At 36.5% G+C, this 27840-nt stretch overlaps 1 protein-coding gene across 1 annotated transcript; it reads right to left on the minus strand.

The window, feature by feature from the left end:
* Nucleotides 1-798: 798 nt before the first annotated feature.
* ostn (osteocrin) lies at nucleotides 799-9559 on the minus strand. Its single transcript, XM_048162038.1, has 5 exons — nucleotides 8711-9559; nucleotides 6396-6494; nucleotides 5637-5857; nucleotides 2125-2240; nucleotides 799-1176 (listed from the first exon to the last, which is right to left on the minus strand). Exons 2-4 carry the CDS (start codon nucleotides 6492-6494, stop codon nucleotides 2156-2158), a joined length of 405 nt encoding a protein of 134 aa, XP_048017995.1. The 5' UTR covers nucleotides 8711-9559; the 3' UTR covers nucleotides 799-1176; nucleotides 2125-2155.
* Between the last annotated feature and the right edge of the window lie 18281 nt (nucleotides 9560-27840).

The raw sequence follows: 27840 nt of genomic DNA on the forward strand, positions 1-27840 counted from the left end.
GATGGTTATTGTAGTTCTAGACTAAATGAACATGCATTTACTCATCTCACTTGCACAAAAACATTCACTATGCCTCAAAATGAATAAAAACAGTGAAATGCAATCTTAGAATTTCATGCAAACCTGTAATAATTAACTATATTAAATTACAGAAATATACTTTATGCATTTAATCTCACTTTATTAACCAATGTCTTTGCTGCTGACCTTCAATAATCTAATTCAACCATACTAATAAGCAGAAATAAAACTTTTGAACTTTCTTCTCTATCCTATTCTTCTTTGATTCAGAATGGCGGCAGAGCTGAAAGGTTTGTTTGAGCTGCGCCCTCTACTGTACAGACGTAAATATGCATTTCCTTCAACCTGTGACTTATTCATTTCACTTTTGGTGTGAAAGGGCCTTTACATTTGACAAAAATAAAACTTTTTGTTGTTATTAAAAAACAAACAAGCAAGCCCAGCCCAGGTGAGAAAAAGTAACACAAAAGTAACGTAACACATTACTTGTCATAAAAAGTAACTAAGTAACGCAATTACTTTTTAGGGACTAATGCAATATTGTAATGCATTACTTTTATAAGTAACGTTCCCCACACTGACACTAAGTGTCTACACTTACAAAACTTACCAGGGTAACCAAAGGGATCAACACCAACCAGGTATCAACAGTTATAATATTTAACATTCATACATAGTCTACATGTTCATTAATCAGTGTCACAGTGGATTTTATGTTGTACCTGTGCAATTATTTTAGCAGCTCGCATTAATCAGATAAAATAAGAGAGACGATTGTAGAATTTCATCTGTTTTATTGTCAAGGCTGAACAGCCTTCAGTCAAATTGAGAAAATGACAATAGTTGTGTACAGTACATTACAGCAAGCGAGAAGTCGTGAGGCACTGGAGTAAATATTGAGATGTGCAATGGAAGCTATGAGCAGATTCCTCTCTGATTGGCTAATGCCTCTGACATCATAAACGGATGGATCCTAACTGGAAATAAACAGTTTGATCAGACATTGAAAGTTTAAGTCAGTAATCAATGAGAAAGAACAGCTCTGGAGAAGCGATGATTAAAAGTGTTCTGAGAACGCGGAGATCTTTCAGTGGTTAGTGAGTTGTGTCGGCTGGTGTGCTTATCATGCATTTCATCTACCTGCGAAATTCCCCTCTGGAACAAAGAACAAACAAAATAAATATTGTTATGATTACAATCGAAATTGCTGTATAATCATGACATTTAATTTTACAATACATTTAATGAGATTAAATTAGTCTATGGCTGCATCCAAAATCACATACTTCCTTAATATATAGTAGGCGAAAAGTACTCGATGGACACTTAAAGGGTTCACACAAAAATGGAAATTCTGTCATTAATTACTCACCCTCATGTCGTCCCACACCTGTAAGACACTGTTAAAGTCGACGTGACTAACTGTGGTTCAACCTTAATGTTATGAAGCGACGAGAATACTTTTTGTGCGCAATAACAAAACAAAAATAACAACTTTATCTTCTCTTCTATGTCATTTTTGTAAGTTCTTTATGTTCTGCACTTCCAGGTTCCACGTCAGAATGCCATCACACGCATGTGTCGTGCTGCTCACGTGAACAGCGTCAGCCAATACTGAGCCGCTGCTCTGGAAGAGCTGAATGTAAATAGCGTATGAGAATGACACAGAAGTTGAATAAAGTTTTGTTTTTGCGCACACAAAAAGTATTCTTGTCGCTGCAGTCACGTTGACTTTTTTAACCATGTCTTTAGTAGGCCTACCTTTCTGGACCTTGAAATTGGTGGTTAAATTGCTGTCTATGGAGGAGTCATATACCTCTCAGATTTCATCAAAAATAGATCTTAATGTGTGTTCTGAAGATGAACGAAGGTCTTACGGGTGTGGAACGACATGAGGGTGAGTATGACAGAATTTTCATTTTTGGGTGAACTAACCCTTTAATTGACGCTGTAATGACAACATGGCGAATGTAAGTAGCCTACGTCCAAATTACATTTGTACTATTTAGAACATGCGCGGTCGTTAAGTAATTTCTTATCCAAAATAAGTACCTACTCAAGTGAGTAGGGGATTTCTGACGCAGCCTATGATTGATCTAGTACCTGTTTGTCGGGGCGTGGTCAAAAGCGGAGTCTATCCTCGGCTATTGGGAAGACGACCCACGCCAATCCGGTCAATCGGAACGCTGACTCGTCGTCGCGGCAATTCAACCACCTTCCTGCAGACATAACGAAAATAACCCAGTCATTTCCTTCAGATTACTGCCTATTCGGTCACTCACAGTCGTGAACTGCCGTTTTCTTCCCGTTTTCTTCACATAGGCTACTGCCGAGTGGAAACACACATCAGCCTTTAGAAATGAAGCTAAGGTGAGTATCATAATGAATGGAAATTACGGAAGCCCATTTCCGCAAAATAATAATAAAAAAAAAAAACATGATTTGGTAAATCATAATTATGACATAAGTCATAATTATGAGATAAAAAGTTGAGACATACCAAGTGATAGGTCACCGTGATTTTGCCAAGTAAGACATCCTGGATCAACATATTTTGTTGATCCTGTAACAACATTCCAGTTTGAAAATTTAGTCTTAACCCTATTCCTACCCATAACTACTTGGGTAAAGTTGGTTTTATATTCGCACATTCGGACATCCGTATTCAATAGCCTTGTTAATCACACTACATTGGACATTCAGTGGACATTCACAAGTAAATATGCCATTAAAACAATATTTGATCGACTCTGAAAAATGTTGTAAGTTGACAATCGTTGGTTGTCAATATCATGTCGCTGCTTAAAATTCGCAAACATTAATTTATTGCACATTTTTTGGAAAGTCTGAATTTATCAGAAGTCCGAATGTGCGAATATAAAACCAACTTTACCCAAGTCCCATAACTTATCCCTAAAATCAGAGGGGAAAGATAGGTGAATAACATTGATGTAGAAGCACCTAACCCTGGTTTTAAGCCTAAACTTGACATAAACAGTAAACTTGTCCCTCAAATCTGATTGGTTGATTGGAATATTGTTCCAGGATCAACAAAGATGTTGATCCAGGAACATGTCTTACTTGGCAAAATCACAGTGACCCCAAGGGATAACATAGACCAAGTTGGTCAATAAACGCGTTTCCATTAACGTACAGATTTGCGCAAATCTTTTGCGATATTTTCTAAATATTGATAAAAAAAAATGAAATTATGAAATGAAGGTGTTTCCATTAACCCATGTTATGCGACTAAAACGTCTTTTTTCCCTCTCGTGATAAGTCATTCCAAAAATCATGGCAACGGATGTTGGTAGGTAGCCAATATTTTTAATCAAAGGAGACATGCATGTTAACCAATCATTTATGGCAAGGAAAGCCCCTTATAAGTACTTGGGAGCAGGTGTTTCTGGGTGTTTCTCCCTCCTATTTGCTTCGAGGTCTTGATAAATTCAAATTGTGGCATTTCTTTGTTCTTTAAATCCAGTAGTCCCGTAATACTTTCGTTTTATGAGCTTAATGAAGAACTCCTGTCTTCTGTCCAAACATACCACCTTCTTTAAAGAATGATTGACTTTTACATACAACAGGTGACCTGTGCATGCGAAAAAAAAAAAAATGTTTCCATTGCAGTTTTTTCGAATTGCCTGAGAACCCACCTCATGGGAGCGTGAAAACTTTTTTGCGATATTTGGGAGTTTTTGCGAAATTGACATGTTTCCATTGGGCATATTTTCAATTCGCAATTTCAATTTGCGCAATTTAAAGGGTAATGGATGTAGCCAAGTAAAATGTTTCTGGATCAACATTTTGTTGATCCTGGAACAACATTCCTGTCCGAAAACATAGTCCTAACCCTATCCTTAACTTATCCCTAAAATCAGAGGGGAATGATAGGTGTGTAGAAGCACCTAACCTGGGGTGCGTTTCTCAAAGCGAAACTATGGTCGCAAGTTCCATCGTTACCAATAAAGTTTAATGGGACTTACGACCATAGTTCACCAGCGATGCTTTCGGGAAACGCATCTCTGGTTGTAAGCCTAAACTTGACATAAACTTTAGTGACTTAGTATGTCATAATTATGATTTACTAAAGCATTTTTTTTCTTATGTGGCAGAAATGGGCTTCCATACAAAATAGAAATTTTACAAGTTGTATGTTAATATGCTGTGGTATATAGAATGTACACTACGCACATTTTACAAATGTTCTGATATACCGGAAATGACCTAGCCTACTACATTACATTTGCTAAAATGAGAATTGGGCCTATATGACAGTGCACACTGCATGAAATACTGTATCACACAAAGCAATGGACAACTTAAAATGCACTCGTGCACTCAACTTGACTTTCCATTTCCAATGTGATGAATGAACTGGAATTTCTGGGATGATTTTTAACATCTTTTTTCACCATTATTTCATCAGACTGATGATCATGATAAAAATAAAACGTTGGAAATTTTTTACACCGCAATGAAATGATGAGGTGTAGCATTCTACTGTTTCACACACTATTTAAAAAACACTGAATACAGAGTATACTGAAGTATTCAGTAAGCTAGTTTTCCAGCACTATTAGTAATAGCTTATTACTTTTGCTCATAAGGTCAATCTATGTTTGATCAATGGATATTATCTCAAATTTCGCAGCTTATGATTTTCCCGTAAAATGGAATCATACTGTATGATCTCACACTTTCTTTAGAAAATGTCAAAGTTCTAGTTACAGAATCCAACATTTGCTTTCAAGATGAATATCTTTACTGAGGATCCATGGAACAGTCACATTATGGAAGGCTTTGTGAGCTTTCATCATGTGTTTATCAGGCTCATGAGAGATGGATTCGGGTGTAGAGATTTGATAATGCATGGTGTGGTGCTTTCTCTGCTGTTCTTGGCTTCTGTCCTGATCTTATCAAGTGCTGAAGATCATTTAGATAGAGCCTTGTCAGAGCCTCAGGCCATGCTGAGTTACACCGCGTGTTCCGTCCGGCAGGAAGATCAAATCATTCACAGAGATAAAACAGTTTTGATCATTGACTGGAAGTCCGATGCTACAGTCATCAGCACAGTTGGACTGTCCGTTCCCGTAAGCCAGTATCAGGCACTTATTATGTCATACAAAACCTCAATCCACCACACTACGGTGACTCCACCCAAGAAATAGAAGTAACTTTAACTGTGGGCTACAGACAAAACATTAATTGCACTTAGTGAACTGTTAAAACACAAACACGCTCACACAAAACTATCAAGCTGTGAATGACAGACTTCAGCCAATAAAAACGGTACGTGTTTGAGTCATGGCCAATCAAAGCTACTTATGGTTCATCATCTGTTCGGGATCACAGCAAAAAAAATCAAAACTGTGTTTTGTACATTTTTCAGACTTAAAATCACAAAAATCCAGTGATTTAGTTAATTTAGACAATATTCAGTATGATATGATGATAATATTAAAAACAACTATTTTTACAGAACACCAATAAAGAATCAAGGTGTCAGTTTACAAATGTATTTGAAAATGTTATTTCAGTTATTATTAAAATAAAATTAATTTGAAATATTTTATTATTTATTCCTCTTATAAATGTTTACTCTTGTTCTCTACCTTTGCTTGTTGCTTTTGGGATCCATGGTGCTGATTGACAGGCGGTCAAGAGGCGTGTTGGATCCGGGGAAGCTCCGTTTCCTCTTGGTCTCGATGACATCGTTCTCCAGTCGGACCAGCTGGTCGTGCAGGAGGTGTTTAGCGTTCACGGCTCCTGAGGTCTTCTGCTCGGTTTGGCCTTGCTGGACACCGCGGCCCTCCACCACAGATGATTCCACATACTAGATCAAAAAAGGTGAAAATACATAGTAATATTCAGTTTTCAAAATTGTCAGTAAAATCACAGTCTCACCAAAAAATGTTCTTTTCCAACTCATTTAACACCATTTTAAGGTGGTAAACAGCTTGTACACCTTAGAGACCAACTCAAAACTTTTAAGATGCAACTTGGTTCCTTCTATGTCATATTGAGAAACGGGCAGAGTGCCAGACTGGGTGACCCAGTGGTTCAGGTCTCAGACGGGCAGACAGGTAGCTCATGTTCATAAGGAGCCTCCTGTGGTGGCTCTCTAGGGGAAACCCCACTTTATTTATAGAGCACTCAGACTGATGACAGTTTATCATCTGTCACTTGTACCAGTTAATCACATCATGCTGTGTGTGTTGTCTGAAGACAGTCAAGAGTGAAGTTCCCTCACAAAACACATACTGTAATCTTACCTTATTCTCTCTCTCTCTCTCTCTCTCTCTCTCTCTCTCTCTCTCTCTCTCTCTCTCTTTATATATATTTGTATATCAGCGAGCGAGACCTGGACTTACCTCTGGTCTTTCTTGGGGTATGTGAAGACTTTCCACACTGCAGTGGAACAAGGTCAGTGTCAGCAGACCAGAGAGCAGCACACATCCACAGCCTAGCATCTACAATACAATATTAACAATTTGATTACTGACAATCATATACAGTACGTGTATACTACCATTAAAATGTTTGGGGAAGGTCAGATTTTTTTTTTATGTTGAAAAAAAGTCACCAAGGTTGCATTTATTTAATCAAAAATACAGTAAAACACTGATATTGTGAAATAGTATTACGATTTAAAATAACAGTTTTTAATATATTTTAAAATGTAATTTATTCCTGTGATGCAAAGCTGAATTTTCAGTCTTCAGTATCACATGATCCTTCAGAAATCATTCTAAGATGATGATTTGCTGCTCAAGAAACATTCATTTTTATTATCAGTGTTGCAAACAGCTGCTTAATATTTGTGTGGAAATCAAGATACATTTATTTTTAGGATTCTTTGATTAAATAACAGCATTTATCTGAAATAGATATATTTTGTAACATTATAAATGTCTTTAGTATTTATTTTTGATAAATGTAATGCATCTTTGCTGAATACTAATTTAGTATTAAAGTATTAATTTTTTTTTCAAAAAACTGACTGACTCCAAACTTTTGAACAATAGCGTATATGTATAGAAAATGCATAATAAATAATATATAATTTAATAGGTCCTTTTCATTGACATTAAAGTGAAATAACTGAACATAAACATACAAGCTTGATAAAAATGCTTATTTTAGAAGTAAATTTCAGATGGCACTTAGAGGCTTTTGCATCTAAAGTCTTCATATATATATATAGCAACATAATTGCAGTGATTAAAGTTTTTATGTCAGTGCATTGTCAGTTGAGCGTGCACACACACACTCCAGCTTCAGCACCGTGTTGAATTACTGTGATACAGGGCGGTGTTTACATTCATCCAGACTCCATCTGTGAAAATACACTCTGACTGGGCGGTCCAGCAGCCGCGAGAGTGTGAGAATGCTTCTAACACACACCCTCTACACAAACACATGAACTCAGCCCAAACACACACTCTGACCTGCACCCCTACCTGTGTGTCCCCAAAACACACTCTTAACCAAACTCGCAAAAAAAACAAAACAAAAAAAAACATCCTCATGACGGGATTTCACGTTACTGTCATTTCGTATCACATAAGCAAATGTTATTATAGTGCTGATAAATTTTTACAATAAATAATTATATTTAAGAGAACACCCTTATCTTATCTCTTTCTTGTTTTTTTTATTATTTTTCCAAAACCACCTTATTCAGATTATGATGATGCACTGTATCCTACATTTTGACTGCCGTCTGCTGGCAGTTGTGTTGAATCGCAGTGCACCAGCACCATTAAAAATTGCATTCATCTTTGTGAAACTTTCTTTTAAACATAATTTATTTTTAAAGTACCTTTAAAAATGTATAAATGAAATAAATGCAGTTAAAGTCCAATGACTGGTAAAAAAAAAAACCCTCTACCACAGCTCTACCATAAACAGGTTACAGATAGACAGATAGATAGACAAAAATATAAACAAAGCTAGATGTTACATGTGAAATTCTGACCTTGAATCATATAATCCATTATTTTATTTTGCCCTTTTATTTATTGTCAGATGTCATTTTTAAATAAGTATAACACATTTTCTCACCAAATATGAACACCTGCCAGTATTTCCTTCCTAGAAATTATTCAAAACTTTTTGGCAGGATTGTATAGTATCTTTCCGAAATGCAAAAATAATGCATTTTCACTTCTTATTTGACCCTCAGTCCTCAGTGTTTCAGGTCTGGTGCACTGAGCAATGGACCAGATGCGGTGCCTCTCCTGCCCCACGACTGGGGAAATGCATTGTCCAGCAACATGGGCTAACTTTAGCATTTTCCGTCCCCAAAAATAAACAACTCCAGCCATCTCCCATTGCCCACCCTGCATGCACACACACACTCACTCTCTCAAAGACACTCTCAACAGGTTCTCTGATATCAAACATGATTTCACACCTCTGTGTCACAATTGCAGCAATGCAACATCAACAGGTTGTTTCCGATACTGGTTCATCTATAACCCTGGAGCTCAAACAAATTCACAGTTGCTTATCAAACAGCAGATTCTCTACCAACTAACCAGCATTATTCTACAACAACCCCTAACAAATGTCTTTAAATACATCTTCAACACCTGTCTGCTCACCTTTCCACCCACACACACACACACACACACACACAGCCCTGTAGGAACATGAAGCTTGGTCTTTCTCCAAGGCTCCTTACCCTTAATCTGATTTGGTTTCAGTCACACAGGGACGGACAGATGGACACCGTGCAGTTCCTGGAATTTCTCACGTTCTCTGCCTTTGCTGGTTCCTGCTGTTGTCTTTCCCGGTTTTATAGGCTCTCGTCGGGAATCTCCACTCCAATCGGTGGTCGCGATTGCTGTGACATCATTTCTGCAGGTTTTCCACTGTGGCTCGCCCTGTAGCCGCTCTCCCCAACTCTCTCATCCTCATTACGATTACAAACTAATAGCAACCCAAGGGAGCAGCTGGACACGTTTGAATGTGCGTGTACGTGCCACTTCTGTCTCTTTCTGTCCTTCTTTCTTGGCTTACACGCTCATATGACGGCCAAAAGTGCCTGGAAGGTCAGCTTCTAACTGAGAACCTGCTGTGTTTCCACAGGTTTCAAAGTGTGTGTGTTGTAGTTCAGTATGTGTAGGTGGTTTATCTCTCTCTGGCGTACAATCTAATCTCTTGTGTATAAACTATACTGTATCTGGCCACATGAGTGTGTGTATTGATGGTCGTCGTCGATGACCTGCATCTTGTAATTTACTCACCTAGTCTTAACTGGGGAAAAGTGCTCAGATCTCTCTCGGTCTGAGAAAGTTAGGTGGCGTTAGGTTGTGAAGAGTTCCCCAGCAGACTGCCTGTTCTCACACTATATTTATCTGCACTCACAGAGCTCATCTCTCTTTACTCCCACTGTTAAATAAAGAGCAGACCAGGCAGGCCTGTCTACCACACCAAAATTTCCACAGAGACCCTACGACGATCCCTCTCTCTCTCTCTTTCTCACTCTCTCCCTCACTAAGATGTTTTGGAAAATCAGAGGACACCAAAGAGGGAAAGCCAGGAGACGTGCGTGTGTATGTGTGTGTACAGATAGAATCAGAAGGTCTGTGCCCTGTACCAGAGAATAATTGTATTTCTCTTTCATAGCTCAAGAGGCTCAATAAGTTAAGCCTTTTTTCCCCAATAATTCCTTATGATGTAATTAGACAATAGACAAATAAACAACAATTGTCATTTGACAACATACAATACACTGTAAATTCTAACAAGTTCAGTTTACTTAAAAAAAGTTTGGAAACCGATTGCCTTATTTTTGCAACGCAAACTTAAAGGGAAAACTGAAGTTAAGTTAATAATCTATTAAAAGTAAAGAAATCTAACTCTTCCCAAGTAAATTAAGTAATAAATATCAAGTTAGTTTAATGTCAATTCTAGTTAACATACTCTAGAATATTTACTAATCTTACTTAAGATTTAATAGTAAGATTACACGAGAAATTCCATTTAACTAACAGTGTTATATTGTGTTCTGCAAACATCTTAAATACTATTATTCTCAACATGGCTTTAATCTGCCATTTTATGCTACGTAGACTTAAAAAACTATGTGCAATCGGTTTCCACATTTTCTTCAAGTAAAGTGAAAGAAGAATAGTATGTTGTACTGACAAAAGCTTTGTTAGTATAGTTCACTTACACAAGAGTACTACTAACTAAAAGAAGAACTGTAGAGAGTACTTAATTTACTTTAAATAAAATTTTATTGTCACCATTGTTGTGGTTTGCATGCTGAATGTTGAGATCTGTGTGTGGCTCAAGTGGTCAGCTGTAAGCTACTGTTACAGATACTCAATTAAAAGTTTAACTAGATGTTGATAACATAGTGTTAGCACAAACATTTCAAAACATTACTACTGAATACGAAAATTAAACATCTAACTAAACAACATTCAGTTAGAAATCAGATCACCTCTTAAAAATTACCTTTTTATTACTTCTCTTCCTTTGAAACCACAAACAATGATTTCTTGATGCATGGCTGCATCAAAATGGAGAGAATTATAAAATCGTTAACAAAGTTCCAAGTGTCCAACCAAAGGGAACATGAATATCACCATCATGGTAAGTAAAAAAAAAAATCAACATCAAACTAATTGATCTTAACTTGGGTTTTCTGAGTAAACAAGCCATTAATAGACAGCAAGAATAGCTTTTACTTTTATTTCACCAAAGTAGATCCACTCTGCAAACATAACGTTGAATCCTCAGTCCGTGTGATTCTGCACTGTGTGGAGGGATGTCTTGGCATGTCTTGAAATTTTTTTGTAATTTTACTCAAATTACATTAGTTATGGGAACTATCTGTTCTAAAATTTCAGCAACAATTACAAATTTGTAGTAAAGTCAACATTTTGGTTAAAATCAAGTAAACATACTAGTGTTTTTATAGTAAGGAATACTATTTGAATTTACAGTGTACAGAGCTAAAATTAAAGTGGATTGCATGGCTAAGATTATTTGGGCTTGGAATAATTTGGTGAAAAATGCTTGAGCTGGCACTGAAATTGACTTTTGATTGTAGACTTGTATCAAATCTGAGTATACTTTGGATAAAATCTGAAGGAGGCACTTTTGAGATTATTGGGGTCTTTTCTCAGGAGAAAACAAGCCATGGATGTATGTTGCCATACATCCAAAATGGGATATCGAAAATAATATAAAAATGATGGTTGTTGATTGGGTGGAGGCAGATCTGTATACGGGTCGATTGTAAGAAAAGGCAGAGGTTTAAGTCGACTTCAAATCATCAACAGAGAGAAGTCTGTCATTTTCCCTGGGAGATCCAGACATTTTGATGAAAAATTACAAGGTAATTTAAAAAAAAAAAAAAAAAAAAAAAAATATGCATGGATGAATTAGGGGTGGGACGAGGTCTCGTGGCACGAGATCTCGCGAGACTAAGACTGTGACGAGATTTCTCGTCGAGGCGAAAAGTAGTCTTGTGATGTTGTTGCCATGCCAGAGTGTTAGGATGATTAGGAAAGAATATGCCACCGCTACGTTTACATTACGCCTCCACTGTCGTTTTGCTTTGTGTTTAAATAAAAAACATTTAATTCAGTTGGATAACGGTTGCCGCCGCTCCATATTTACAGAGTTACGCGCGATCGCTGAAAGTGAAAGTAAACGCGAGCGCGCATTCAAACGCGATTTCAATACCCCGCATTTGAAAGCGGCTCCCCGATGAATGCAGATATCTCTCAATATGAAAGCTATTTTAGGCTGGGCAGTGCAGTTGTAACCATCTCTTAGCTCTGTATCAAAGGAAAATTTGGTATTATTTGCACTTTGAATATTGAGAGAGTGTGATTATGGTTACTGTAATGTGTTACCATAAAAACAAATAACAGTTTCTCTTAATCTTATTAAGCACAAACAATAAGGTTTCATTTGTTAACATTAGTTAATGCACAGTGAACTATCATGAACTAACAATGAAAGACTATTTTTATTAACTAACATAAACAAAGATTAATAAATACTGTAGCAAAGATATTGCTCATTGTTAGTTGATGTTGGTTAATACATTAATGTTAATAAATGAGACCTTATTGTAAAGTGTTACCATTTTTATTTATACTGTTTTCATTTCTATGATCAGTTTGTGGAAAGGAGTTCAGTTAGGAGGTCAAAGGTTGTAGAAGCTCATAAATCATGTACAGTAAGGTCTGAAAAGACTGAAATCATACAGAAGTCAGTTGAGTTAGTAGCAAAACCTTTTACAGTACTTGAGTATTGTTGTCTTTTACTGCATATGATAATTCATACTCAGAAAGTAGAACTGAAATGACATTAATTACGAGATGATTTCAAATACACCTGCAGAATATTTTTTCTAGTCATGTATTTCGCCATTGAGGATTTCTTAAAAATAGTGTGTAAAAATCTTGTCTCGTCTCGTCTCGTGAACTCAGTCTCGAGTCTCGTCTCGTCTCGTGAGATACCCGTCTCGTCACACCCCTAGGATGAATCATTTACAATAAGATCAATAAAATGCATTTAGAAAATAGAGGATTTTCTATTTTAATTGCTAACTTTAGGCAAATGTGTGCATTTGATCAGATCTTGAATCACTTGATTCATGATTCATTTGTGATCTGGTTTCAGGGTGTCACAGCTCACTGGTGGTAAAGATTTTCAGGTAGCAAACAACTTCAATTTTGGTATGTTCACATCACAAAGCTATATCATACGGCTTTATTATTTTTATGATAATTTCATAGTGCTTTCTGAAAGCTCCTATCTCCAACTGCAATTGAAAGAGCAAACACCACATTGTTCAAAATGTTTCCTTTTGTGTTTCACAGGAAGTAAAAAAGTCTTGGAATGCTTTTTTGGAATAACATGGCGGTGAGTAAAAGAAGACATTATTTTCATTACGGGTGAACTGTTCCATTAAGATCTCATTTATTTATTTTTGTCTAATAGGCATTAAACAGAAAATGAACAAGATGAAGAGCAAAATGCATTATGGCATGAGAAAAGCAAGAGATTGAAAGAAAGAAACTGGATGAAATGAGAGAACGAGAGAGAGGAAACCTGTTTCTACACTTATTGAGATGTGGATCTGCAGTGTTCCGTTACCCAAAATCCTTAGGGTGAGCCCAGATCTGTGTGTATAGCGACCAGACTCAACACAACCCCATTTAACTGTAATCAGACATGAAGATGTGTGTGTGCGTGAGATCGTATCTGTGTTTTTGATCACTTATCTTCAAGTCCATCGATTGGCAAGCTTCTGTCCGGGACTCTTACATCCAGGTGGATGTGAAATGAAGAACATCTCTTTAATTGCACGCATTTGCTGTTGCGTGTGTGCGTGCAACCGAATATCTCTTGCAACTCTGCCATTTAACGTTGTGTGGTGTCGGAAGCGTCTCCATGACGATGCTCTTTTAAAAGAGGAAGACCGTCATGTCTGGCCCGAGCTCTCAGGATCCCCATGCTCTCTTGAACATGATAGCTTTCACAGTGATCCAGGCGTCGCATGAGAGTGCAAGTCATTTTGGGAGTTTTGAAAGATAATTCTTGGGTGCACAAATGTACACAAGCGTTCATGTTCGTCAATTAAGCTTACTAACAAAAATGTTAAGATGAGAGATGAGACTGAAAATGTGCATCATGACCATAATGAAAACATACCTTTGACGAAAAATAAGAAAACAATAATAATAACAATGTCTTTTGAAGAAGAAACATCTAAATCCAATGAGAGTTAATAAAGGATTTTGTTGGGTAACACTTTACTTGAAGGGGTGTGCATAAGACTGACATGACACCTTCATAATCTTGACATGACACGTGTCATGAATATGAAGGAGGTTTTATGAATGTTTATGACAACTGTCATTAAGTGTCATTCTCTCAATTATGTCATTTTTAATGCAAAGATGACATTGTTTGAGATGTCCGAGTTATGACAACTTGACATAAACCAATACATCATAACCTGTCAGTGTCTTTGTCATGACAACTTGACATCATTTAGCTTTATGGGTTAACATTACATTAAACTGTCATGAGGTTGGTTTTGACATGAGGCCATTATAATAGTGTCATAAATATGTATCTTGAGCTCAAGTACAGTGGTACAAATTGAACTTGTCATTAAAATGTCATTAAGTGACAATACTCTGACAAATAATTTTATAACAGCGTCATGACTATTTTTCATTTCATGTTTTTTTTTTTTTTTTAGTTTCCTCCAACAGAAGGTCAGATAATAGACAATTTCAAATTTCGTAAAAAAGATGACACTGTTATAAAATAATGGTAACACTTTATTTTAGGGTCTTTTAACTAGTTACTTATTACTATTAGCATGCATATTACTAGTATATTGACTATTTATTAATAATTATTAAGCACATATTAATGCCTTATTCTGCATGATCTTATTCTACATTCTTAATCCTACCCAATACCTAAACCTAACAATTAACTATAATAAGCAGTAAATTAAGAGTTTATTGAGGGAAAAGTCATAGTTAATCGTTTATATATGTGTTCCCTGTACTGAAATGTTACCAAAATAATGTAATGTAATGTTAACCCATAAAGCTAATTAGTTTTTTTTTAAGTTTGATAATTAATCTGCTATGTCATGTTTATGACAGGTTATGATGTTTTGCTAATGTCACGTTGTCATGACAAAGACACTGACAGGTTATGATGTGTTGGTTTATGTCAAGTTGTCGTAACAAAGACATCTCAAACAATGTCATCTTTGCATTAAAAATGACATAATTGAGTGAATGACATTTAATGACAGTTGTCATAAACATGCATAAAACCTCCTTCATATTCATGACACGTGTCATGTCAAGATTATGAAGGTGTCATGTCAGTCTTATGCACACCCCTTCAAGTAAAGTGTTACCCTTTGTTGTATCTTGATACATGTTTAAAATAATATAAAAAAAGTTTGAATATTTGATTTAATTTTGCACTTTTTATCAACTAAATTTGACTATGAATATGACATTGACTATATAAAGGATGATTAAATATAAAGGAGATCAAAAATTTATACACATTATGTGTCATAATGAAGAAGAGACCAAAAAAATTAGTGAAAACATACTGTTGATGAATATGAATATGAAGAATATGATTGTTTCATATTATTCAATCATAGTCAATAAGGTTTAGGCTTTGTTACATGTTGATACATGTTTAAAATAATATAAAATTGTATGAATATTTGGTTTAATTTTGGGGATTGTCATTAACTAAAGTTTACTAAAACATATTAAATATAAAGGATATTTCTGCCACACACAAAGACTATGACTAAAACACAAAATTGCGTGAAAATGCACATTTTTTGTCGGCGTATCTTAGATGTTGCATTCGTGAACTCAGTTTGACTTTTGTAGGTTCATGGCACGTGTGTGTGTGAGAAGACTATCCGGCGCCCTGTCCCATCTCAATCTTGGCCCACATAGTGTCTATTCAGAGCGACAGAGGGTTTGCTCACTGTAAAAACACACCTGGCCTAATAATGACACTACTAATACAACAATAATGTGGGAGTAATGTCAGAATAATGTCGGAAAAAACAGCCAATCCCCCTGCTCGTCATTAATGGGACCCTCTACGCTGGTGATGTCATCTGTCCCACCTGCCGTAGCGAAGGAAGCACTTCTGTGTGCTCCAAGGAAACGGGGTCACAGGGTCAACCACTTAGCGATCGCGTGAAAGGAAGGCTAAGAGTAGCCAAGCTAGTCGCCGGAGTGACGTTCCCGCACACAAACACACTCACGGTAGCCCGAACTGGAAAAAGTGAGCGTGTGCCTGTGTGTTGCTAAGCGTGTAAAGGTGGCTTTCTCTCTCAGCTTCTGCCTCCCGGCTCTTTGCTGTGTTGTTTTAGTGGTCTGATCCTAATCTCCTTTGAAATGTCAATTTTCACGTAATCAAAACACCATCTATATTTAGTTTCCTGCAGGCGGGCCATTATGTTTTATGTGCTATGCTTGATAGCCTAGCCGGACACACTCATTCTGACATAACCTCAGCTTTAAAAACTATTAAGAGCCCGTCACTTGGATGCACTCTTTAGCGACCTTGTAAGAAAGGCCTCAGTGGTATATTTGAGTCACTTTCAGGGCGAATTTCTTTCAAAGTTCACTCTGTAATTGTAGCAACTGACAGGATGTTAGTGCTAATGCAACTAACTAGTTTCTATGGTTATTCCGCCCAAGTGTTTACAATCACAGAGATTTCAATTGGTGTTTTTTTTTTTTTTTAAATCCTAAATCTTTCTTAAATATGCACCATGTTTTCCTGGCGATTGTTTAAAATACAGATGATAGAGGTGTGTGTGCGAAAGAGACAGAGCGAGAGGTGGATTAAAAGAAGTGTGCAGCTGTGCGGAGCGTCTCTGGGAGGGAAACCTGATCGGATGAGAAGTCCGGACAGAAGACGAAACAGGGTGTAAGGGTGCCGAAAATGAGAGAAAGAAGGCTCTTTTTTCAGTCCGCAGATACAGCGAGATAGTTTTCTCAGGCTGTTGTTTTAGCCACTGAGAGAAAAACCATGTGTGTGTTTTTCCATTTTTGTGTGAGAAGACCCTGAGAAGCAGAGAAATTCCCACTCTCTACTTAATACCTTTGTATGATGGGACTTGTCATTTGGCCGGCTGCAAAGTTCAGTGCACCTGTCAGAAGCTTAAGATATAAGAAAACGTCATGCTGTAGAGCAATAGGTTCTCAACTGGTGGCACGCAGGTCTCTTGTGAAAGGGTCATGGACAGAAGAATAAAAACAATGTTCAACTAAACATATTAAACATGACATCAAAATAAAAGAGGGGAGAATACATTTATCATTTCGCTTGTTGTTGACATTAAAGGTGTTGCTTCCAATCATCAAACTCTAATTCAAAATCATCAAAATCATTCAACTCATCTGTCACTTACAAGCTAAAATTAAGCATTTGCCAATTTGGACAGGCTGTGTGTGGCTTGTACTCCTCAAAAACCATGAACAAAACTATACAAGATAAAAGAAAATACAACCCAGATTAAATATGCCTTCACCTGAAGTGAAGTTAAACATATTTTGTGCCGAAGGCAATGAATTTCTGCTGTCAATTATTATTTATTATTATTTATTAGAAAGCAAATAATGCAAAATTTTAAAAAAACAAAAAAACAACAATAACTATTTTCTTATTCATTTTGCATTACACAAAAAAATCTGTGCCAACGTTTAATGTGTTAATATATGATACCATTTAAAAGTTTCAGGCCGGTAAGTTTTTTTTTTTTTTTTTTAACACTTTCTTTAAATGAACACTTAGGCTATATACAAAAGGATGCATTAAACTTGATATGTGACAGTAAAGAGATATATAATATTACAAAAGCTCCCGAATAATAATAATAAAAAAATTATCACAGTCTCCACAAAACTATTAAGCAGCACAACTGTTTTCAACATTGATAATAAATAATAAATGTTTCCTGAGCATCAAATCATCATATCAGAATGATTTCTGAAGGATCATGTGACACTGAAGACTGAAGTAATGATGCTGAAAATTCAGCTTTGACATCACAGGAATAAATTAAATTTTACATTATATTAAAATATAAAACATTTTAAATGCTAATAATATTTCACCATATTACAGTTTTTACAGTATTTAGATCAATAAACAAATGCAGCCTTGTTGATCTTAAGAGATCTTCTTCTCTAAAAATCTTACCGACCCCAAACTTTGAACGCTAGTGTACATATAGGAACGTAAATACTTTTTTTGTTTTTTTTGCATATTATTGGATTTACAGCTCAATATTAATAAAAATGACAATTATCAAGAACATTTTGGTTCACTTTATGACTAACACTATATTGCCTTGCTACTTGATTTCCAGTGTAAAAATCTGACTCCTAAAGCAAAATCGATTAGCGTTAGTATGTAGATCAAGATGCTTGGAAAAAATATATAAATACATAGTACAGTCATGAAACTCTAGATGGCTTATGCTGATGGGTCCTTAAACCAAGCTGATGATAATTACAGCCTTAACTACTTGGCTCAAGCTCAAGCATGTCACATCTGCAGCCAATGAGCTTGTTGCTCATACATTTAAACGGCTGGTTACATTCAATATAGCAGTTTGCAGCGCGGTTCAGAGTTCTTCTAAAACCCTCCACCTTCCCCAGCTCCACCTGTATAGGTCTGCTATGGGTTATTGATATATGCTATTTGTGCAGCACACTATGTCTTACTATGTCTTGGCAGTAGCAAGGTCCTGTACTTGCTCTGCAGCAGCAGCAGCAATAATCCACAACTACAGCAATAATCTACAGCAGCAGCGTAGCAGATCAAATACATTAACACTGTCATATCCAGCATGCTAAAAATCTTCCGAGAGCTGTGAATTGAAATCACATTACCATCATTTAGGCATATTGATGTCTACACTAACTGGTTTTGCTTTACATTGGAAATCAATCTAAATTGGAAAGCTGCAGATCAGTCATTTAGCATTATTTATTGCACAGGAGAAATATCGATACTGATGCGTGTCTTGTTAGTTTTATAAAGGACAGAAAAAGGAAAACAGAGAGTTGAGACAGTGCCATCAATAAGGCAGAAAGCAGAAGAAAGAAAAGGTCTGTCATACCATTTCACAAGGATAGACGAAGTAAGGGAGAAGCCATGTGACATTGCTAGAAAGGGAAAAAGAAGCAAGCGATTACCGTGACACACTTTTTCCCAATCTGAACTCATAATCACTTGCTCCAAACCACTGGGGACTGAGTCCACCTCACAGACAGAGAGAAACAGAACGAGAGAGCAAGAGAAATGATGATGACGCTCATCACCCTGGAAACGGGCAGTGGTTACCCCAGTTTAAGGTAAACTTCCCATCCACCCACCTCCCAGCTCCATCTCTCTGCTTCTCTGGGAGGAAATTGGGGTTACGCTCTTACCAGAGGGCCAAATCTAAAGTTTCCCCACATTTATTCTGAGGGGAAGCAAAGCCAGAACAGTGCCTCGGGTTACGGCCCAGACTGAGAGAAAGACACACACAGAGAGGTAATGATGGAGTGAAGGGTGTCAAAGGGTGAAGAAGGGAGAGAAAGAGGATGGAAAAATGTGAGGGTTGTTCTATAAAACGTACGCCATTTGTGTCCTTCATATAAATATGGGTAAAAAATATATTAACATTAAATAGCCTCGCAATTTATTCATACAGACATTTCTCTTGTCTTGAAGATGCCTATACTTCCAAGTTTTGATGAAAGAAAAATCTGGAAATTAAATGTAAATGCATGTCCGTTCAAAAGTTTGGGGTTGATGCTTTTAATGTTTTTTTAAAAAAGAAGTCTCTTATGCTCACCAAAGCTGCATTTATTTGACCAAAAATAAAGTAAAACATCAATATTGTGAAATATCATTACTATTTAAAGGTGCCATCAAATGTTTTTTTTACAAGATGTATTATAAGTCTAAGTACACCCCATAGATTTTTTTAAATTAATTTTTTAACTGCCTATTTTGAGGCATAATTAGAAATGCGCCGATTCAGGCTGCGGCCCCTTTAATTGCTCGTGCTCTCCGCCCCCTCCCAAACTCTCGACTCTATCATTGCATAAACAAAGTTCACACAGCTAATATAACCCTCAAAATGGATCTTTACAAAGTGTTCGTCATGCAGCATGTCTAATCGTGTCAGTATAGTATTTATTTGGATGTTTACATTTGATTCTGAATGAGTTTGATAGTGCTCTGTGGCTAAAGCTAACATTACACACTGTTGGAGAGATTTATAAAGAATGAAGTTGTGTTTGTGCATTATACAGACTACAAGTGTTTAAAAATGAAAATAACGACAGTCTTGTCTCCGTGAATACAGTAAGAAACGATGGTAACTTTAACCACATTTAACAGTATATTAGCAACATGCTAATGAAACATTTAGAAAGACAATTTACAAATATCACTAAAAATATCATGATATCATGGATCATGTCAGTTATTATTGCTCCATCTGCCATTTTTCACTATTGTTCTTGGTTGCTTACCTAGTCTGATGATTCAGCTGTGCACAGATCCAGACATTAATACTGGCTGCCCTTGTCTAATGCCTTGAACATGAGCTGGCATATGCAAATATTGGGGGCGTACATATTAATGATCCCGACTGTTACGTAACAGTCTGTGTTATGTTGAGATTCGCCTGTTCTTCTGAGGTCTTTTAAACAAATGAGATTTATATAAGAAGGAGGAAACAATGGAGTTTGAGACTCAATATATGTCATTTCCATGTACTGAACTCTTGTTATTCAACTATGCCAAGGTAAATTCAATTTTCAATTCAATGGCACCTTTAAAATAACTATTTCTCTGTGAATATATTTTAAAATGTAATTTATTCCTGTGAAGCAAAGCTGAATTTTCATCTCCAGTCTTCAGTGTCACATGATGCTTCAGAAATCATTCTAATATGATGATTTGCTGCTCAAGAAACATTTCTTATTATTATCAATGCTGAAAACAGTTGTGCTGCTTAATTTTTTTTGGAAACCGTAATAATTGTTTTTTCAGGATTCTTTGATGAATAGAAAGTTCAAATGAACAGCATTTATTTGAAACAGAAATCTTTTGTAACATCCCAATATATATTAATATACATTACTTTAGCTTGAGGTGTCAAAATGCAGTTTGTTACTTATCTGACAGAATGTTTAAACTCTTACAGATTAAAATCAACTTGAAAAGTACTCTTACTTAAGGCTTAAGGTACAGTCAAGTTCCTGAGGTTCGTAGAGCCACTGAGGCATGTGATTGCGCTCGTTGAGTAAACATCGGCTGACAAGGAAAACAGTTATGCTTCCTCTTTCCCAGAAACCCACTAGGACTCCTCAAAAACACTGATGGACCGCAGCGTGTGGCTAGAGCCAATCAGATAACTCCCAATGTGTGAGGGGAATTTTGAGTAGAATTTCAGGATTAAGATGTGCACATGATCGACGGTGGGCCTGAGTAAGAAGAAGAAAAAAATCCCACAAGAGGTGAAACTAATGACTAGTGTTGATGAGAGCAGAGGTGATAATGCAGACAGATTATGATTGCATTTGATAAATATAACAGATTTTAACAGTATGATTATGATAAGGAACAGAGATTATGGTATCACAAAAAGATAACAGTATTGCTTAGGGTGATTATGGAGACTTGAGCAGATATAGCACTGAAAATAATTATTTTTAACTATATATACAGTATATGCATGCAATATATACATACAGTATATGTGTATATTTAGATATAAATTTAGATATAAAATATAGTAGTATATAGTATATTTAATATATTTATTACTATACATTACTATAAAATATATATATTTTTAACTCGGAGTGACACTGATAGATGAAGCTGAGCTATATTAAAAATATACAGTGCTCAGCGTAAATGAGTACACCCCCTTTGAAAGGTAACATTTTAAACAATATCTCAATGAACACAAAAACAATTTAACTTATAACATGAAAGTAAGGTTAATAATATACCTTAGAGATCAAAATATTCAGTTTTACTCAAATTAGGGTGATGCAAAAATGAGTACACCCCACTGAAAGTCTCTGGAGCAAAGCTAAATTTTAGACTACAAATGTCTAATTTAACAAGAATTCAACCACAGGTGAGTCTAATTATTCATTACACAGGTGTCCAGCAGACAGTTGACTATAAAAAGTTGTTAAAACCCCTTCTCATTTCATGCTGTCAGCAATGGCACCACATGGAAGAGAAATGTCACAAGACCTGAGAAAGAAATTAATTTCTTTACACCAGAAAGGTGAAGGCTACAAGAAGATCAGCAAAGCTTTACGTATCAGTCAGAATACTGTAGCAAAAGTGGTACAAAAATTTAAAAAAGATGGAACTGCAACATCTCACAGAGACGTCCAGGTCGTCCACGGAAGTTAACAGCTCGACAGGAGCATCTTCTGATGAGAAGGGTTGAAGAAAATCGGCATGCAAGTTCACTGCAGTTATCTAAAGAAGTAGAAAGCCAAACTGGGGTGACTATTTCCCGTGACACAATACGGCGTACACTGCAGAGGAATGGCATGCATGGGTGCCGTCCACAAAAGAAGCCCAGGCACAAAAAAGCCCACCTAGAGTTTTCCAGGACCCATGCTGACAAAGATGAAGACTACTGGGACTCTATCCTCTGGAGTGATGAGACCAAGATAAATGTTTTTGGAACTGATGGCTTCAAAACTTTATGGCGTCACAAAGGTGAGGAATACAAAGAAAAATGCATGGTGCCTACAGTGAATCATGGTGGTGGCAGTGTCCTTATGTGGGGCTGGATGAGTGCTGCTGGTGTCGGGGAGCTGCATTTCATTGATGGCATCATGAATTCACAGATGTACTGCTCTATACTGAAAGAGAAGATGCTACCATCACTCCGTGCTCTTGGTCGTCGTGCACTTTTCCAACATGACAATGATCCTAAACACACATCTAAGGCCACTGTTGGATTTGTGAAGAAGAACAGGGTGAAAGTGATTCAGTGGCTCCTGATCTGAACCCAATCGAACACCTATGGGGAATTCTGAAGAGGCAAGTTGAGCATCACTCTCCATCCAGCATCCAGTCTCTAAAAGAGGTCATTCTTGAAGAATGGAAAAAGATAGATGTTGCAAAATGTCACCAACTTGTTTATTCCATGCCTAGAAGACTTGGTGCTGTCATTAAAAATCATGGAGGCCATACAAAGTACTAGATGTAGTAGTTTTTGTTGTGGGGTGTACTCATTTTTGCATCACCCTAATTTGAGTAAAACTGAAAAATGTGTAATCTAAGTTATATTATTAACCTTACTTTCATGTTACAAGTTAAACAGATGTTATATTAAACTTAGTCTTGTCAAGATTTTGGAAATTGTTTTTGTGTTCATTGAGATATTGTTTAAAATGTTTTTCAAAGAGGATGTACTCATTTACGCTGAGCACTGTATCATAGAAAGCTGAGGGATCTTTTAACTTTGGCCAGTTAACTATCACCCAAAACAACAAACTAGCATTCACCTAAAATGTCCAAATTGCATATAAATGTGCTTAAAAACACGCAGAACACCTTAGCAGCCACACATCAATACTCTGGCAACCATATATTACATCCTATATTGTGGGCATTTTATTTAACAAATGTAAAAGATTAGTTTTGTGAATGTGACTATGAGTGTGCCTCTGTCTAAAGGCCAGGCAGGAGTTTATATGTGTGTGTGTTCATTAGCATGTGCCTTAAATCAACATGTGCATCAGCTTTAGATTAGCCGGCTATTTAGCCGGCTTCCTGTTGGCTTTTTACTGGTGGGACTGATTTGCATTGCAAACAGTAAGAGGCTGCAGGGCAGCTCTCTGAATCACAGCCACAATCAGTTGTAAACAGCTTTACTGACACACGTTATAATTTATGAAGTGTGTTCAAGCCCTCAGCGCTGCCAATCATTCTCGCTCACACGCAAGACACACTAAAATACATGTCCAAATACAACCTTTACATTGCTGTTTTGTTCAATATGTCAAAGCAAATTTCTAAAATTAATAGCATGAATAAAATGTTTTCTGTCAGTTGTTTAGAGACCTATTTTAACCAGATTTTGTGGTAAAAGAAAAAGAATATAAGCACACCAAGAAGGTTATTGCTGCAAGTCAACAGCAATGTCCTGAATGTCCTAAAGTTGTCGATTTGTTAATTACAAATCATTATGAAACAAGCAGGTTTGTAAATATAACCTAGGGGTGTCCAATCCTGCTCATGGAGGGCAGAGTTTAGCTCCAACTTGCCTCAACACACCTGTCTGGAAACAATGATAAAAAAACAAAACAATAGAAACCATCACAGAAGTTCTAATGATTTCCACTAAATACTTTACAAACCATTAAGCATTAACCATTAAAACCATCACCAAATGGTTTCAGTAGCAGTGTTGCCAATTTTGCGGCTTTCCCGTATAATTTTAAATACTTGTAAACTTTTGCTTTGTGTTGTTCTCAAGATCCATAAAGGTACTAAAAACATATTTAAATCAGTTCATGTGAGTACAGTGGTTCAATATTATTATTATAAAGCAACGAGAATATTTTTGGAGCGCCAAAAAAACCCAAAATAACGACTTATTTAGTGATGGCTGACTTCAGGAAGCATCGGAGCACAAATGAATCAGTGTATTGAATCTGCTGTTCGGAGCACCAAAATCACGTGATTTCAGCCGTTGGCAGTTTGACACGCGATCTGAATCATGATTCGATACACTGATTCATTTGTGCTCCGATGCTTCCTGAAGCAGTGTTTTGAAATCAGCCATCACTAAATAAGTCGTTATTTTGGGGTTTTTTGCCGCACCAAAAATATTCTCGTCGCTTTTTAATATTAATATTGAACCACTGTACTCACATGAACCGATTTAAATATGTTTTTAGTACCTTTATGGATCTTGAGAGGGGAAGTGTAATTGCTCCCTATGGAGGCCTCACGGAGCCATCGGATTTCAACAAAAATATCTTAATTTGTGTTTCGAAGATGAACGAAGGTCTTACGGGTGTGGAACGGCATGAGTAATAAATGACAGAATTTTCATTTTTGGGTGAACTAACCCTTTAAAGGTTTGACAGATAATTGTAATTCACTGAAATGGATGTATTGAAATATTATACATTCTACCAATGATAAAATTGTGCTAGATTATGAGTTTTGTGAGAAAGGGATCTTTGAGCTCCCTTATGAAAACAGACTGTTTATGATTACTACCAGTGATTTTCAAGATGAAATTATGTGTACCGCTGCACAGTGACTGAGAGTGAGAGTGGCATGTGTTGAGTTTTTATATTTGTATAGAGTCACTGGGCTTGTTTTGGGCTATTTTTGATTTGGTTTTGTTACACAGACCTGACAACCCTGTCCTGTATTGTGTTTTTGGGCAATATTCCATTAGAATTTTATGGTTTTAACATGCCACCAATAGAAGGCAACAAATTACCAGTCGAGACCCACAGGGACCATTACAGTTTCCATTAAAACCATTAGAAATTATATAAGGGTTTCTATTGTTTTTTCCCCAGCAGGGTCTAGTATGCCTAGTAAGACCTTGATAAGCTGGTTCAGGGGCCAGTTGCATAAACATAGCCATTATATTAAGACAGTGTCTTAAAATCTCGTATGACCTTCTAGTGTGTCTGGTGTGTTTAATTGGAGCTGGAGCTAAACTCTGCAGGACTGTGGCCCTCCAAGAGTAGGACTGGACACCCCTGACCTAAACACTGCAATTCATTGGTCAATTTAGAAAATGGCTTTGGCGCCCTCTAATGGTTACAACTATAACACATTTTAGATATTCAGGGGATTTAAATTTGTCAAAATGTGTGAATTATTGTGGCAAAAATCAACTATCTAAATCTTTTTAAACAAAGGAAATATTTTTCCACATGTAGGTATACAACAATGTGATGAATAGTACTTTTGTTAGGTTGGTGTCCGATAGAGATCCCAAGGGAAAGTGCTCGAGCACCCTTGAGGTTACTTAGGTGAACATGACTTCTGTTCGCTAGGATCTTTGTAGTGTGCTCTTACTAGTTAGCCTATATTAATTTTATGAAACATACAGCTAAGTTGTACAAAAAATTTGACAGCCCAACATGCATGAGGGTTTAAACTTAAAATAGGGGGTTTATATCCCACAAACCTATGGCGTTATTTTAATGACTAAAGTCAAGAGTGACACGAGAGCACATTCATGTAATGCTCGAGCGTGAATCTCTCTGGTTGAAATTTAAAATACAGCTGTTCGTTGTTTGTTACTTCACAGTGCATTAACTAATGTTAAAAAATACAACTTTTAATTTTAATAATATATTAGTAAATGCTGTAGAAGCAGTTCATTATCAGTTCATGTTAACGTTAACTAATGAAACCTTATTGTAAAAATATCTGATTTAAGACAGAACTAGATCAGGCTCTGATCATCATTCCCTAAATACTTAAAATGTGGATATCAAATATACCACCATAGTGAATTTCTTTTGAGGTCTGGTATAAAAAACTGTGATCTTAGTCAAATGACAATGATTCGGTTATGTCTATTAAACCTTTGAAATTACGATCATATCAGAATACTTAAATCTCCTTTTGCATTGCCGCTGTAAGCTATATATTTTAAACAGCTTCACACAGTGTTTTCAACAGCATACTATTGCTTCTGTGTTGCAAACATTTAATAATAACGCAAGTATTGCAATAATTTATAGTCCGAATATACACCAGTGTTGTGACTGCAATCAAAACGAGTAAACGACTTTTGAAACTAATGTTATTACACTGTTCTGCCAGTAGATGGTGACCAGTGGCTGTTAAAATGTATTTTATTAATCAAAATCATTCATTCAAGAGATTTGTTCAAAAAACACTGGATGAAACAAGTCTTCATTGATTTCAAACGATTTTGTAGGGAATTAATTTAATTCATGTGCAGTTCACTCTCAGCCAATAAGATTCCATGTAGCATTTTCATGGATCAGTCGTCTGTTCTGATAGGTTGATAACTTTTGACAGTGTTTAATCCAGAAGTTTAATTTTTTTTTTTTTTTTTTTTTTTTGTGAAAGAGAACAGAGAGATTTGCGAGCAGGACACAGTTTGAGCGCCAGGACGCAATATCTGAGTAGTAGATAAGAGAGCAGTGTATATTTGAGAGCGGGCATCCAGTTTTTTGCGAGAGCAAAGGAAATCCGCGCAAGTGGAGAGATTCGTGCTCGCGCATTACATGGATGTGCTCTCGCGTCACAATAATGTGCTCTCGACTTTGTCATTAAAATAACGCCATACAAACCCCCCATAATTCCCTGAAATGTGGCAACCGCATGAGGAAAGTATTCTCTTTCTATGCTAACATTGGCACAATCTATTATAAAGACTACTAATTTGCAACAGACATTTATGAAAGTAGGCTATTCTTTTATTTTGTCAGGTATTTGGCTGCAGAACCTTTTCCCACAAGCAGATGGCGCCATATCATTGCTACCTCATATTAATGGCATTTCATTCATGTTAGGCAAGTGAGTGTACTCGTGCATGTGTCGGGAACGTTTCCCATAAGGTTTGTAAAAGGCTTGTAATTTCTGGATTGGTTCCTTTTTCCTCCTTTGAATCTTTTTTGTCCTTCTCTTTCTCATTTCACCCCTTCAGGCTTGGCCCCTGTCCAGATCTAACCCTTTTAAAATGCACACACACACACACACACACACACACACACACACACACACACACACACACACACACACACACACACACACACACACACACACAAATGTTAGGGTCCAAGTCCTGTAAAAACAAACATACACACAAACACACTATAAGGTTCAAATTCGAGCACATAACCTACACATACATTGTTCAAGTTCGGCTACACAAATACATACAAACACACACTTTGTCACTTGCACGTTTGTGAAACTACCATTATAGTGTATATAGTGTATAAGTTGAAACAATAAAGCAGAGTAAGCCACTGTAATTGAACTAACTACTCTGAAAACTATGCTATGTGAATGTTAAACTAAATTTGATATTTAAGATATTAAGTTATTATTGCAAGTTTAGGCCTGATTGTTTTAAAGATGTTGCGAACTGGGACTCATCATGGCAGATTTGAGGAAGCCCAACAGCGTAAAGCTCTAATCTTCATTTGGAAGAGGGATGGTTGAGATTTGGACTGGTTTTGGGTTTCATTATGGACTGGA

Source organism: Megalobrama amblycephala, linkage group LG16 (assembly GCF_018812025.1).
Source record: "Megalobrama amblycephala isolate DHTTF-2021 linkage group LG16, ASM1881202v1, whole genome shotgun sequence".
NCBI lineage: Eukaryota > Metazoa > Chordata > Actinopteri > Cypriniformes > Xenocyprididae > Megalobrama > Megalobrama amblycephala.